The sequence below is a fragment of the Nyctibius grandis genome, chromosome 3 (assembly GCF_013368605.1).
Source record: "Nyctibius grandis isolate bNycGra1 chromosome 3, bNycGra1.pri, whole genome shotgun sequence".
NCBI classification, from domain to species: Eukaryota; Metazoa; Chordata; class Aves; order Nyctibiiformes; family Nyctibiidae; genus Nyctibius; species Nyctibius grandis.
In genome coordinates, this window is record NC_090660.1 from 92,529,937 (window position 1) to 92,542,111 (window position 12,175).

General features: G+C 40.1%; 2 protein-coding genes across 6 annotated transcripts in view; one reads left to right on the plus strand and one right to left on the minus strand.

Moving 5' to 3' along the window:
- Nucleotides 1-186: 186 nt before the first annotated feature.
- On the minus strand, nt 187-6,028 carry ENY2 (ENY2 transcription and export complex 2 subunit). Of its 3 annotated transcripts, none has more exons than XM_068396162.1 (5): nt 5,937-6,028; nt 5,328-5,421; nt 3,355-3,425; nt 1,359-1,433; nt 187-454 (listed from the first exon to the last, which is right to left on the minus strand). In XM_068396162.1, the coding sequence occupies exons 2-5, from the start codon at nt 5,393-5,395 to the stop codon at nt 378-380; spliced, it is 291 nt and encodes a 96-aa protein (XP_068252263.1). In that variant the 5' UTR covers nt 5,396-5,421; nt 5,937-6,028; the 3' UTR covers nt 187-377. The 3 variants fall into 3 exon arrangements, with proteins under 3 accessions (XP_068252263.1, XP_068252264.1, XP_068252262.1); XM_068396163.1 differs by lacking the exon at nt 5,937-6,028 and adding an exon at nt 5,871-5,935; XM_068396161.1 differs by lacking the exon at nt 5,937-6,028 and adding an exon at nt 5,794-5,880.
- Nucleotides 5,908-12,175, plus strand: part of NUDCD1 (NudC domain containing 1) — a 63,497-nt gene continuing 57,229 nt past the window's right edge. Inside the window, exon 1 of one of the 3 annotated variants that reach the window (XM_068396158.1) lies at nt 5,908-6,234. In XM_068396158.1, the coding sequence (XP_068252259.1) occupies nt 6,117-6,234 (118 nt within the window). In that variant the 5' untranslated portion in view covers nt 5,908-6,116. Of the gene's footprint in view, nt 6,235-6,418; nt 6,640-12,175 lie in introns of those variants that run through there. The other 2 variants (XM_068396159.1, XM_068396160.1) reach the window with 2 other exon arrangements.

A 12,175-nucleotide genomic window follows, 5' to 3' on the forward strand; every position in this document is an offset into this window, starting at 1 on the left:
GAAAGGATATCCTCAGTAGTATGTCATATCCCATTTTCCACAGACTTTTTCCCCCTTCTGCATTTCTAGTTAACATACTTGTTAATCGTGCTTTTTTTGAAAATGTAAGCAAGTTTGCACAACTGTATAAAATTATTAAAAACTGGAGTAGGTGACACTGTATTACAGTGCACTGAGACGAGAGCCTTTGAACCATAAGTCCACATTTTTTTTTATTAAAATAACACCAAGTTTAAGAAATCAATGCAGTGCAAAGGAATTTCAACTCATCATACAAATAAAATAATGATTTTCCATCAGTAAGTATGGAAACTGCATTCCAATCCTCACATGACTGACATAATAGAGAAACACTGTATCCCAGATGAACGTCAAAGTTAAAGACTGGCATGTTGGGCGAGGAAGGTTCTTATTCTTTGCAAGAGTTCTTTCTTTACACTGTCTGGTACCAAGGCTGAAAGACAAATAAGAAAACAAGAAGTAAAAAAGACAAAATGGAAAATATACCATCCTTTTACAACAGCTACTTCTTACTTTTTGTTTTTTTTGCAATTCTGTTAATACCTAAAGCACCTGAAGATACTGGATTTTCATATAGCACATCTATATTTTCTGATTTAAAAAGAGACTAAAATTGAAGTCTATTGAGAACAGTTGCTATTGGTACTTTTTTGCCTAGCCATAGTCAAGAAAATTGGAAAGTTTGAGGGAAAGAATAATTCAACAGTAAACAGGATATAATCACCAGAGACTAGTTTGATTATCCTACTTTTTTTCTTTACAAATTTAAGACCAAAAAAAAAAAATCTCAGCCATGACCTCAGAGTAAGGTCTTCAGCAAGTTATTTTGAAGGCCTATTTTTATTTAAGACTTACTGAAGTTTCTCCCACTAACACCAAAGCTTATTAGAGAGTCCAAAAACTGCATAAAGATGACTACAGTACTTCCTGTACTGAGAGATTCCATTTTTCTGTATCTGTATGCTATGTCCTTTCCTTTCCCACTTCCCCTTACACTAGTACTCTTAGTTCAGATTTTCCATCTTAAAAAGAACTGGAATTTTAAAACAGCTCTGCCACATACCTCAAGTTTTCTTGGGACCATTAAGTCAGTTATAAAGGTGAGTATGACTCATGACTAAATAATGTAACCTGTAAAAGTAGTCTACACACACAGCTCGTTACAGCTGTTACACAATGCAAATTCATGTGTTTTATTTGTAGTTAATATCAAGCTATTAACATTTTTCCTTGAATCCAACACTGGCAAGTTCATAGTGCAGCTTTCAAAATATTAACGAAATACAGGTAGGTATGTTTATTGAAGTACTACCACATCCATGTTTGCATTTTCTTACCTCTGCCTTTGGGAGTGATTTCTGTCACCAAATCATCAACAGTAACATGCTCTAATCCTTTTTCTTTAATGACATCTGGGGAAGACCAAGACAGATATAAATTTAATCCATTCATTAGAAGACAAAACCTGTGCCAATGATTAAGAGACAAAACCTGCATGCATAGGTCATCAGAGAAGATAAAGTAGCTTGCAACCTGAATGTAGGTTATTAACTCAGTACCTACACTGCATTGTACAGTGGATTTAGTCTCTCGTTCATACCATAAGTTTAAGGATGGGAACTTGTCGCTACTGATGCATCTTAATCAGCTCATATTTTAAAATCAAACGTTACAAAGTTTAAGCTTATCTGAGCATTACCCAATGTACATACTACTGGAGTGTGGTAGCAGTTCACAAGTTGGTCTGCTTATGTCTTCAAACACATCAATTACATAATAGTGAGAAAGAGATGAAATTGGAAAAAGACTTTGGAACATACAACACGTGAGAGCACAGAGACAGTAAATACTTACTACTCCTCCTAACTGGTTTAAACAACATCTCTCTCTATACTTCAGCAAAGTAAAAAAGTGTATCTGAAAGAAAGGTATACATCTACAGCAAAATAAAAGCTACAATTAAGATATACTGTATGATTAATACATACCAGTATTTAAACAAATTGTCTCCTTACAGCACCTTGAAGACTACTGAAAAATGCAGAAGTCAATGCTGAGAAGAAATCTCAATTCAGTAGCATAAACCTAAAATATTTTGCCTAAATATGAATGATTTTAACTATACATCAGTACATAAGATTGACACTAAGTATGTTTTCTGAACTGACATCACATGAACTATTTGTAAACTGTTTTTCTTGGCTGAATTCCCTGTAGAAATTAATCCTGGATTGCTCAGTTATTTGCCCTAACCACAATGGCAAGAGGCTCTAGAACAAGCTACCAAAAAAATCCCCCACACCCCAAGAAAACGATAACAAAAAAAACCTCAAACCCCTCTCTGTCCTTTATGTTGGAGGTTATTAGGCCCTTAACAGGGACAACTGAACCTGTATTTGCATTCTCAGCAGCTGCAGTTACAGTTCAAAGTACTAATGTAAACGAAACAATTTTAAATAACTTTACTATAGCAGATTACAAAGTGTGTAGTTGAGAAGGCAAAAAAACATCCCTTTCATTATCTGTCCTATTGAAATGGGTCATCTCTGGCAGTGGCATCAGGCAGACAACTGCAAGCATGAATCATTTTAGCCTTCTCTGCGAATCCACCTATGAAACAATTTAACACGCTCAGCCCTACAAAAAGAAAAACTTTGTAATGGAATATTGAGTTGCCAGGCACAACAGACCAAATCAGAATTAAAGTGAAAGCTCAAGAGGTTTCTTATTTGCTTTAAGGAAATTTCATCATGCGGTAATATCCCTGGATGCTTAAATACTATTTACAAAGGTTTCATACAATTTATAAATCAGTAAATTGTAGTAATGCTAAATACTTAACTCAGAACTAAAAGATTTGGGTACTTAGAGGTTCATCTGCTTGTTTTCTCTTGTCTAAGTAGATAATCTGATTTTCAAGAACTGTATTCAGAAGAAGTACAAATGCACTTCTTTCCCATATGTGGACAACAAAGTTCTAAGTTTCTAAGTTGCATACCACTATATTTGCTCCATTTTCCTTTATCTTGATTTTTAGTCTCCTGTGGTAAGGAAGTAATCTCTCTCAAAACAAAATGCTGTATCATCGTGAATACTTAGGAAACCAATTCCAATACTTTTCTCAGAAGTTTAATCAGAAAAGTTGTTTCAAGATTTTTTTTACCAAGATGGCAAGATGCTTTCTTGCATGCAAAACCAATTGCTGGGGATACTTTCCTCTTGCCCAAGTCTCATTTAAATTGACTGTTAGGCAGTAAAGCTTTCTTCTGGGACTTTTATTTGGCCAGAACCTCAGTTGATTACAAAGAATATCAGTTATTTGACCACTGTTACCTTTGCAATGTGCCTTCAACTGATCCTTCCAGCCACATTCAATTAATTTGGCTCTCAGCAACTCTTTAAGGCTGTTAAGAGAATACACAAACTTATTAGGAACAGCAAACATTCCTGACAGCTTAAATATGCTTCAGTGTGAAAGTTAAGCCTACTATTACTACTCGTAGCAGAACTCTCAGACCAGCAACAGAAATGGCTGAACAGCATGTGAATCCTAACCTGAATGAGTACCAATTTCAGTTTACCATGTTGGACTATGCAGAGTTAGCGGCTCAGGAGCTAATTCACCGTATTTCTTCAGGCAGTGTTGATGCTGCAGTCACAGAAAAGAGGTAGAAGCCCTTGAAACACCTGAACTGCCCGAGTCTACTCTGTTAGCAAATGTATGCTAACTTTCAAAGTTAGAATATTTCACCTGAAACCAGGCCTTCAAAATAAATAAAATCTTCCCCTTTCCTTTCTGAAAGAATAATTCTGTACTACTATCTTCAACTGTAGGTTCTTCTCCCCAGTTACACTTTACCTTGTGTTGGGTGAAGACAAAGGGATAGTATATCTTATCTTCCTAAGCTTGGTTAGCCATCGTAAGCATAAGCAACAAGGATTCAGGCATTAAACGGAGAAGACACACAACAATCTGCCGCAACCACATGTCTAACTCCATACATCAAAAGAGAATATTGAAAGCTAGCTAAAAAAGTGAAAATTAGTACTGAAAAATAGAAGAAGGGAAAATGAAAGTAAGATATGATAAAATAAGCTTTAATATCTTTATCCTTTATTTCATCAGCTAGCAAGCCTATGTATCTTGCACCATCCTAAGTAACTCTAGCAAAATTCTGCTTTTATGAATGAAAGGATTGCAGCAAGAGGCTGAATTACACAGATCTAATTCCTTTTACTCCGTGAATTGTGTAGAGGGCAGATGAACTGATGACAAAAAGCAGAGTAACAATACAGGTGAAATTCACTGCTTCTGGACATTTCTTACGTGAAGAAATCCGAGTGCTGTGTGTCTGATCATAGTACAGCCCTAATAAAGCTTGTTTATAAAACAGCTTTTGACATTCTGTCAAAACTCTTTCTTACTCTTAAATTAGAATAAACCAGGTCCCAATACCATTTCAAGAAATTGCTTGGTCTGCTGAAGCTCTGTGCAATCTCCGAGGGGATGGTCACAACGAGGAAAGAAGTAGAGCACAGACACCATGTCAGTCTGCAAAAGGTTACACTAGGTACAGGGCTATGCAATGACCCAGGAAGAAAACTCCTTCTCATACCGGCCTTGAAAAATGAAGGAAATAGAGCTTTTGGTGCATGGTGTTACAAATATAGTGAAATGATGAGGAGGGGAATATCATAAGCACACTAGTGATGCATAAATACAATGCAAATAGAACAGACTGAACAGACAACAAAAGGCCAAAAACTAGTTGACACAATACATTGCGTAATTTACTTGTTTGCCTTTATTGGGATCTCTACAATGACTTGTACAAGTGCTGTTTTATGTATTCCACTGTATATTTCTTTCCCTAACAAGAGAAGAGATAGGAACACAAGGAAAAAAAAAGCAAAAAGGAAAATTTTGTCCCATTCTCTTTATCAGGAAATAACAAGATTTAAATGCAAAAAGTTGCACGTAATGGTAATTTTTATATGAACCAAGAGCTTTCCAACATAATATACCAGAATAAAAAAACGCCTTAGAGTTAATGAGCCAATCACCCCATCCTTTATTTTCCCAGCTTCTCTTTTCAAGTGTAAAATTAAAATAAAACTGTTCAAAAGGCAAAAATAAGGGTGTTGGTTTTTTTTTTTTAATATAGCTTTATATAATACATAAGACTTTCACATACAGGCATTTGAAGAATTTAGAGTGAAGTTTACTTAATCTTGACTTCTAGGTATAGTTCAGGTTTGGTAACATTTAAAGCCTCTTACTGGCACGGATGAGGAAGCTTACTTACCGTTCTCGCTCTCCCGTTTCTATCAGCTTTTGGTTAATGGTTGCTTTCATCTGGGCATCTTTATTCATTTTGGAAACCTAGGTTTGTCACAAACCTGTAGGGAGCAGAATAGAGTTTTGACAAGCCCTGGTGCCACTAACACAACAAAAGGCACTTGCCCAGAGTGCCACGGCCCTTTACACACCCCCCGCGGTTAATGACCGCAGCGCCACTACGTGACCGGCTGAGGCGATAACAGCACACAGCAGCACCGGAACGGCCTTCACCCAGCTGCCCCAGCGCCGGGGCGACCGGCGGGTCACCCTCGCCGGGCGCGGCCTCCCCGCAGCCCGGCCCCCTCCCGCCTGGCGCCCGCACCCGCCTGGCGCCGCACCCGCCCGGCCCCCCCCAGCGGCCCCCCCGCCGCAGCCGGAGCGAGGCACGGGAAAGGCACCGGCAGGCCCAGGCCCGGCGGATCCCGGCTCACCGCGCTGCGGCGCCGCCAGTTCTCGGCGGCAGGAGGCGGAGCCGCCTCCCGGACGCAGAACCCTCCGCCCGCCCCACCTCCCCTCGCACGCGGGCGCCGCCGGGAAGTGTAGTGTGGGGCCGCGCCGCCGGCTCAGCGACTACCGCTTCTGGCGTGCCCCGGGGCTCCCGGCCGCGCTCGGGCCTGGACCACCGCTCCCGGCGTGCCCCGCCGCTGGCGGACGCCGGCGAGGCCCTTCCCGTGGTGCTCCGCGGCGGCTCGCGCGTCGCCTGAGGGGCCGCCGAGTTGCCGCGTCTTCGCGAAGTTTTCCCCGGAGCCGCGGCATGGCGGGCGCCGCCCACTGCACCCTGCAGGCCAAGCGCCTGCTCCTGGACCCCAAGTTCGAGGGCTACAAGCTGTCCCTGGAGCCGCTGGCCTGCTACCAGCTGGGGCTCGACGCGGGTGAGGAGCAGGGGCGCGTCCGGCGGCGTGCGCGGGGCGGGAGCCCGCCGGGCCTCCCCTTCGCCCTGCGGCCCGACCGGCCCCTTGGGCAGCGGGGGAGGGTACCGCGTCCGTCCGCGTTTCCCTCCGTCCTCCTGCGGCGCTCCACGGCCCGGCCCAGTGGCCCTCGTTGCAGGCGTGCCCTGAGCTGGGAAAGCCCGGCCCGCCTTGCCGGGAGGCCTGCGCGCCTGTCCTCTGCCGGGAACGGCGGGCGTTCAAGAGGCTCCGCGTTTCGTCTCGGTTTTTCTCCTTATAATTGGCTGCAGTGTTGTCATTGGTGTTCCCCCCGCCAGCCTCATGTGGCTTCGTCGTGGACGAAGATCTCTTGACTGTTGTCAGATCACTGCCTTAGAACTGTCTGAGCCTGTGAGTTTGACCCTCGTCTTGGTTTGTGCGCACGTGGTAAGGCCGGATGACCACCCGAGGTAGTTCAAGGTGGCAGCGTACATGAGTGTGATGGAGTACATGCTATTTAGAGAAATATATATGAAATTAGTATCTTCTACAAACTTCAACAAATTAACTGTTCTTCCTTACTTTGCCCACAGTTCAGAGCTGGATCTTCAGGCTATGCGTTCCATGCTCTGCTTTTTCAGCTAAGCATTATTAACGTTTCAGGTAGTGGGCCATTAATGGGCTAATTCACTGAGAAAAGTATTAGCACAAAGTCATGTTGGGTATGTGCCTACAGGCTTAGTCATATCGCCTGAAATCTCAGCTTTCTGCCCTTATTGACTTGTAAAATTTAGGTCTTTTGTAAGGTGCATGAATAGTTTCCCTTTTTTTATAAAGGGACAGTCATATGCAATTTGGGTGGGCTGATCTCTACATCTCTACATTTACTGAACAATATACCTGTTTACAGAGTTATCCGTTATGCGTTACTTTGGTTTTGTGTTGAATACATTGTATTAGTAGTGGATCAGAAAGGCGTGTTTGCTATGGTGAATTGTCAGCGGTAAGTTGGAAGTTGTATGTGAACTGTGTATTGAAGGATGAGTGAATGAGACTGAGGTTATACTGTGTATGTGTATCTATGATAGGACTGGAAAATGTAATGAGTAACGTTTTTGTTTATGTAGTTTGACATTTTTACTGTAAGACTGTTTTAGGTGTCGCCTTTTAAAAAACAGTCCAAATTTAAGTGAATGTATGTCTGTTAGGAGCATACTACAGCTGTGTCAAAGACGGCAACAGCGTAGCAAAGGTACAGTCTCTTAGTTTGTCCTTTATTTGGTGTTCTGCCTATGGTCAAACAAGCTGTGTGGTTCTTGAACGGCCAATTATGCACCTATTCTAAATAGATGAGGATTACAGATTTTCACTAAAATATTTGAATGATGGAGTTGCTAATGGAGAGATGGATCTAGTCAGTTCTTGTCTGTGTGTTTATTTTACGTAATAGTTACAGTAACTTGTGTGATAGAAGATGGGTACCTGTGCCTGTGTTCTTCTCTTTCTCCACTTCCCACAGCACAAAGACCCTGACTCATTTCAGTCCAATTTATTCGTCTGTCCTACTAAATCATTAATGCCAAGTCACTTAGTCTGTTCTATGTGTGCATATATATACATATATATATATATATAGATATAAATATCAGTCCACTGGAGAGTGGAAAGCCTTTTTGTTGTTGTTGGTTTTTAAAATTAGTAACCTGAAGTATAAACCAAACCAGGCCCTATATCTGTCTTCTAGATGTTTGTCCATATTTCAGCCTGTCCTTAGGCCATACAGCTGGCTCACTCTCCTTGCTGGCTTTCTTCTGCTTACTTCAAGGCAGTTTCCTCACAGGCAGAGATGTTCTTTACCTGAACTTTGTATTTCCTGGTGTCAGTGGTCTGTATACTGAGGGCATCCTTCCATAACTTGGCTTTTATGTTGCACAGGAATAATGGGTTGAGTTGTAGAGATCATAGAAGCATTTTGGTTGGAAAGGACCTTTAAGATCATCAAGTCCAACCGTTAACCTGGCACTGCCAGGTCCACCGCTGAACCATGTCCCTAAGCACCACATCTACACGTCTTTTAAATACCTCCAGGGATGGTGACTCCACCACTTCACTGGGCAGCCTGTTCCACTGCTTGACAACCCTTTTGGTGAATAATTTTTTCCTAATATCCAATCTAAACCTCCCCTGGCGTGACTTGTCCTGTCACTTGTTACCTGTGACAAGAGACTGACACCCACCTGGCTACCACCTCCTTTCAGGTAGCTGTAGAGAGCAATAAGGTCTCCCCTCAGCCTCCTTTTCTCCAGGCTAAGCAATCCCAGTTCCCTCAGCTGCTCCTCATAAGACTTGTTCTTTAGACCCTTCACCAGCTTCGTTGCCCTTCTTTGGACTCTCTCGAGCACCTCAATGTCTTTCTTGTACTGAGAGGCCCAAAACTGAACACAGTATTCGAGGTGTGTAGGCCGTGGCTTTTTCAAATTACTGCATGGGAGAAGAAACTAATGCTGTGTGAGAAGGCCAAGGACTTCTGCTTTGCAGCACATTTGTGAGCAGATTAAGTCTCAGGAACGTGATGAAGAACCTGGTAGTTTGTGGATTATTACATTAATATTTGTCACTGAGCAAAGAGTTTGATTTTTATTTCGTCAAAGTGGGAGTGAGTAAAGTACAATAGCTGAAAAGAAAGGTCAAGTGTTCAGGAGCACTGTCAGCATGACTAATTTCTGATTTTATTTACAGCTGTGTGCAAAAATGTGGTAGTAGAATCTAGAAGATTAATGTACAAAGGCTGTTGAATTTTTTGTTTGTTTTCCAGGAAACTATTTCAGGAGTGCTTGTCAAATGACCTGGCATTTGGAGTGCTGCCTGTCGCATCCCAAATTTCATGGTAGTGAGGTGAATGTGTGGGGTTTAGAGTACTTGGAATATGTGACAATAAATAGAAATAGGTACTCAAGTAGAACTGAGTTAACTCAGCTGTGAAGTATTTATGCAGTGTTATTACAAACTTGTGTATTAAGCATTAATCTTCTTTGCCAATATTTTCATTTATGTTTTTATATTTATCATTGTTATGAATTTCACTGCTAACTATAAAATAAGATGACCAAAAAAAATTGACACATGGAATTGATGCAGGCTTCTACTACTGGAGCAGGTGGATAGCAGCACAGTATTGCAGGGCAGCTAGTGGTGGTGGTGATGCTCATGTGGACTACAATGAGGTTCATTTTCTGACCACCTTGTAAAACCTAGTATTCAGTTCTAATTTGCCTTTAACTATCAAATTGTGGTTGCCAGAAATTTGTTGTGCTCAGATGTGCAGCTGAAGGAGAAAGAAATTCAGAACATTTATTTATTTATTAAATCTGTGGTAGAGGGGAATTTTCTAGTGAGTTTCTTAAATATATGGTCACAGTGAAGAATGTTGCAATTCTGATATCTTATGTACCCCTTTAAATACTCTGATTTGCATGTTCTTCTTTTATTTCTTTCTTACTCCTCCTACCCATTCTGTCCTAGTTAACCTAAACTTCCACAGTCATTTGTCTTTTCTCATCTCTCATCCTGGTAACGTGTTTCAACTATTAATGAGTCCCTTTAATTCCCAACTCTTCATGCTAAATTTTGTCTATTTTTTCTCCTTATTTTCCGGACTGTATTTCCGTAACTTATTTTCAAATGCTTCATTTGCGTTGAGCTTTGTAATGCCTTTCTTTTAGATAACTGAACGTTTTGGAGACAGGAAAGAGCACCTTGTTTACTGTCATCTCTTCTGCCCTGCCCTGATCTGATCTCAGCAGAGCCCAAAGCAGTGATTGTGGGGCAAATCGTCATCTCCAGCAAGGAGCGTGTCCATGATGCACGACATTTTTAAAGGAACGAGAACCTTCCACTCGTCAGATGTAACTTGATTCCCTTTTTTTTTTCCAGAGGCTTAGAATTTATTCAAACGTGGGTATCCCTCATGTCTTTCCTGTCTATCTTGTCTATTCAGCAGAACCATTAGACATATGATGTAGTGTATGCTTTCAGATATAATAACATCTGAAAGGTATAGTAAACATTCACTCAAACATGGAGCTCCTGTTGGAAGCCAAGAGAATATGCAGAGAATGCATTCCTTTGATCATGTGCATTTATGTTTTTTTATCCCTTTTTTTGAAAAATGGTGTTAATAAATGACTGCTCTATTTGCAGCCTGTTTAGTCTAGAAGGTCTGTACTTCAGTGAAAAGTAGTTGCCCATTCACTGTACTTCATTGAAAAGTAGTTGCCCATTAGTAATGTTGCATGTAAAACATACATTTGTGTCTTTTTATGAAGCCGAAGGCACTTACATGTTTCAAACATTTGTAGAGATTTCCATTGCGTTTTCCATTTTAATTTAAAAAATTAAATATAGAAAAAAGTCTTTAAAGTAATGTATGGGAAATACAAAGAAACTCTGAGCCATAGCTTTTTTGGATGTTTACAGCTATAGTTCATAAACTTAGGTTTAGGTCTCAGGTACATATGTGTCTGTTCTTGGGTTGTACTTTAATTTCTTGAGAAAGAAAAAGATAACATAGGGGCAAGTTCTGCCTTGTAACTGTTGTTAAAGAAAATGGTTCTTGCAGCTGGCACAAGCCATCTTATAAATCAAGGCATTGCTATAGTGATACAGATGCCTTGATAGTTTTTGGATCTTGTTCAATTTAGTGTGTGATAGATCCCATTTACTTTTCATACCTGTGTAAGTAATTTGATCAGGCAAAAATACTTCATTACATTGTATCTGTCAGCCTGTGCTTGTTTTCAGCAAGCTATGTGTTTATTAAACAGTAAATTTCTGTGTTTAGTCTATTAACATACTTACTGCCGTAGAATAAACAAGCCTTGTACTTTTACTCAACAACGAGATGGTGCTGCCATTAACAATGAAAACATATTTGTTAATATTAGAAAAAGAATTTATGCAAGGTTAGAAGGATCTTTGAATGCTGATACTAGAAAATAAATTAAGGTAATCTTTTCCACTAGTAAGTGTATATGAAATACTAAATTGCTTCCACTGGGTGGCATTGCAGAACAAAGTATGGCATACAAGCATATAGTATTCGGTGCCCCAAAATAATATGTTGATATAATTATTTTACATATTTTCCAGTATTTTAGAGTTGTTTTGATGTATTCAGTAAAACATCTAAAAATGTGAGGGTTTTTTTTTCCTCACTCTTTTTTCTCTACTTTTTTTTTTTCCCCAGGTCTGCTTTGTAGTGTTTGATGGCAAATGTAAGACTTCACTATTCATAAGTCCCTTGCTAAGTCTCCCTTCAGAGGAGTTTTTTTTTTTTTTGCAGTGCAGAGTAATAATTATAGTAAGATCTAATTAGTTTAGGGGCATCTTACTCCTTCTGTTGATTCCTATGAGTTGCTTTCTATTTAGTAATTTGATTTTAAGTAAAGGTGGTGTGAGTGAAAATCTTTGCTTAATCATCTTTGAAATATTTTGAGTCAAATTACTTTTTTTAAGCATGGAGCTGGAGATAAATACAATTCTAGAAAAGTGGCATAATTTTCTTTGTACTAGTGTGAACTATCACACCTAACAGGTTGTTGGGAAATAATATTAAAAGCTTAAGATTTAATTTATACGTTCTGTATATTTGCTCTCTTTTCTGGTGTGACAGAGTATGAATCAATGTCTGGGTTTTAGTAGTACAGATTTATTTATCAGAAACTTGAATGATACCATGTATCATTGTGTTGAATAGCTGTTATTAACTGCTGCTTGATAAATGAACCCAAAAAGTTGAAGCTAGTGAATTAGTCTGTGACTCTTAAAAAAAACCCCACCAAAACACACACAAAAACCTACCACAACCACAAACCAAACAACAACAAAAAATCAGCAAAAAATCCTGACCAAACAACCAAGCAAAAAACCCAAAAACTGTGTGACTGGG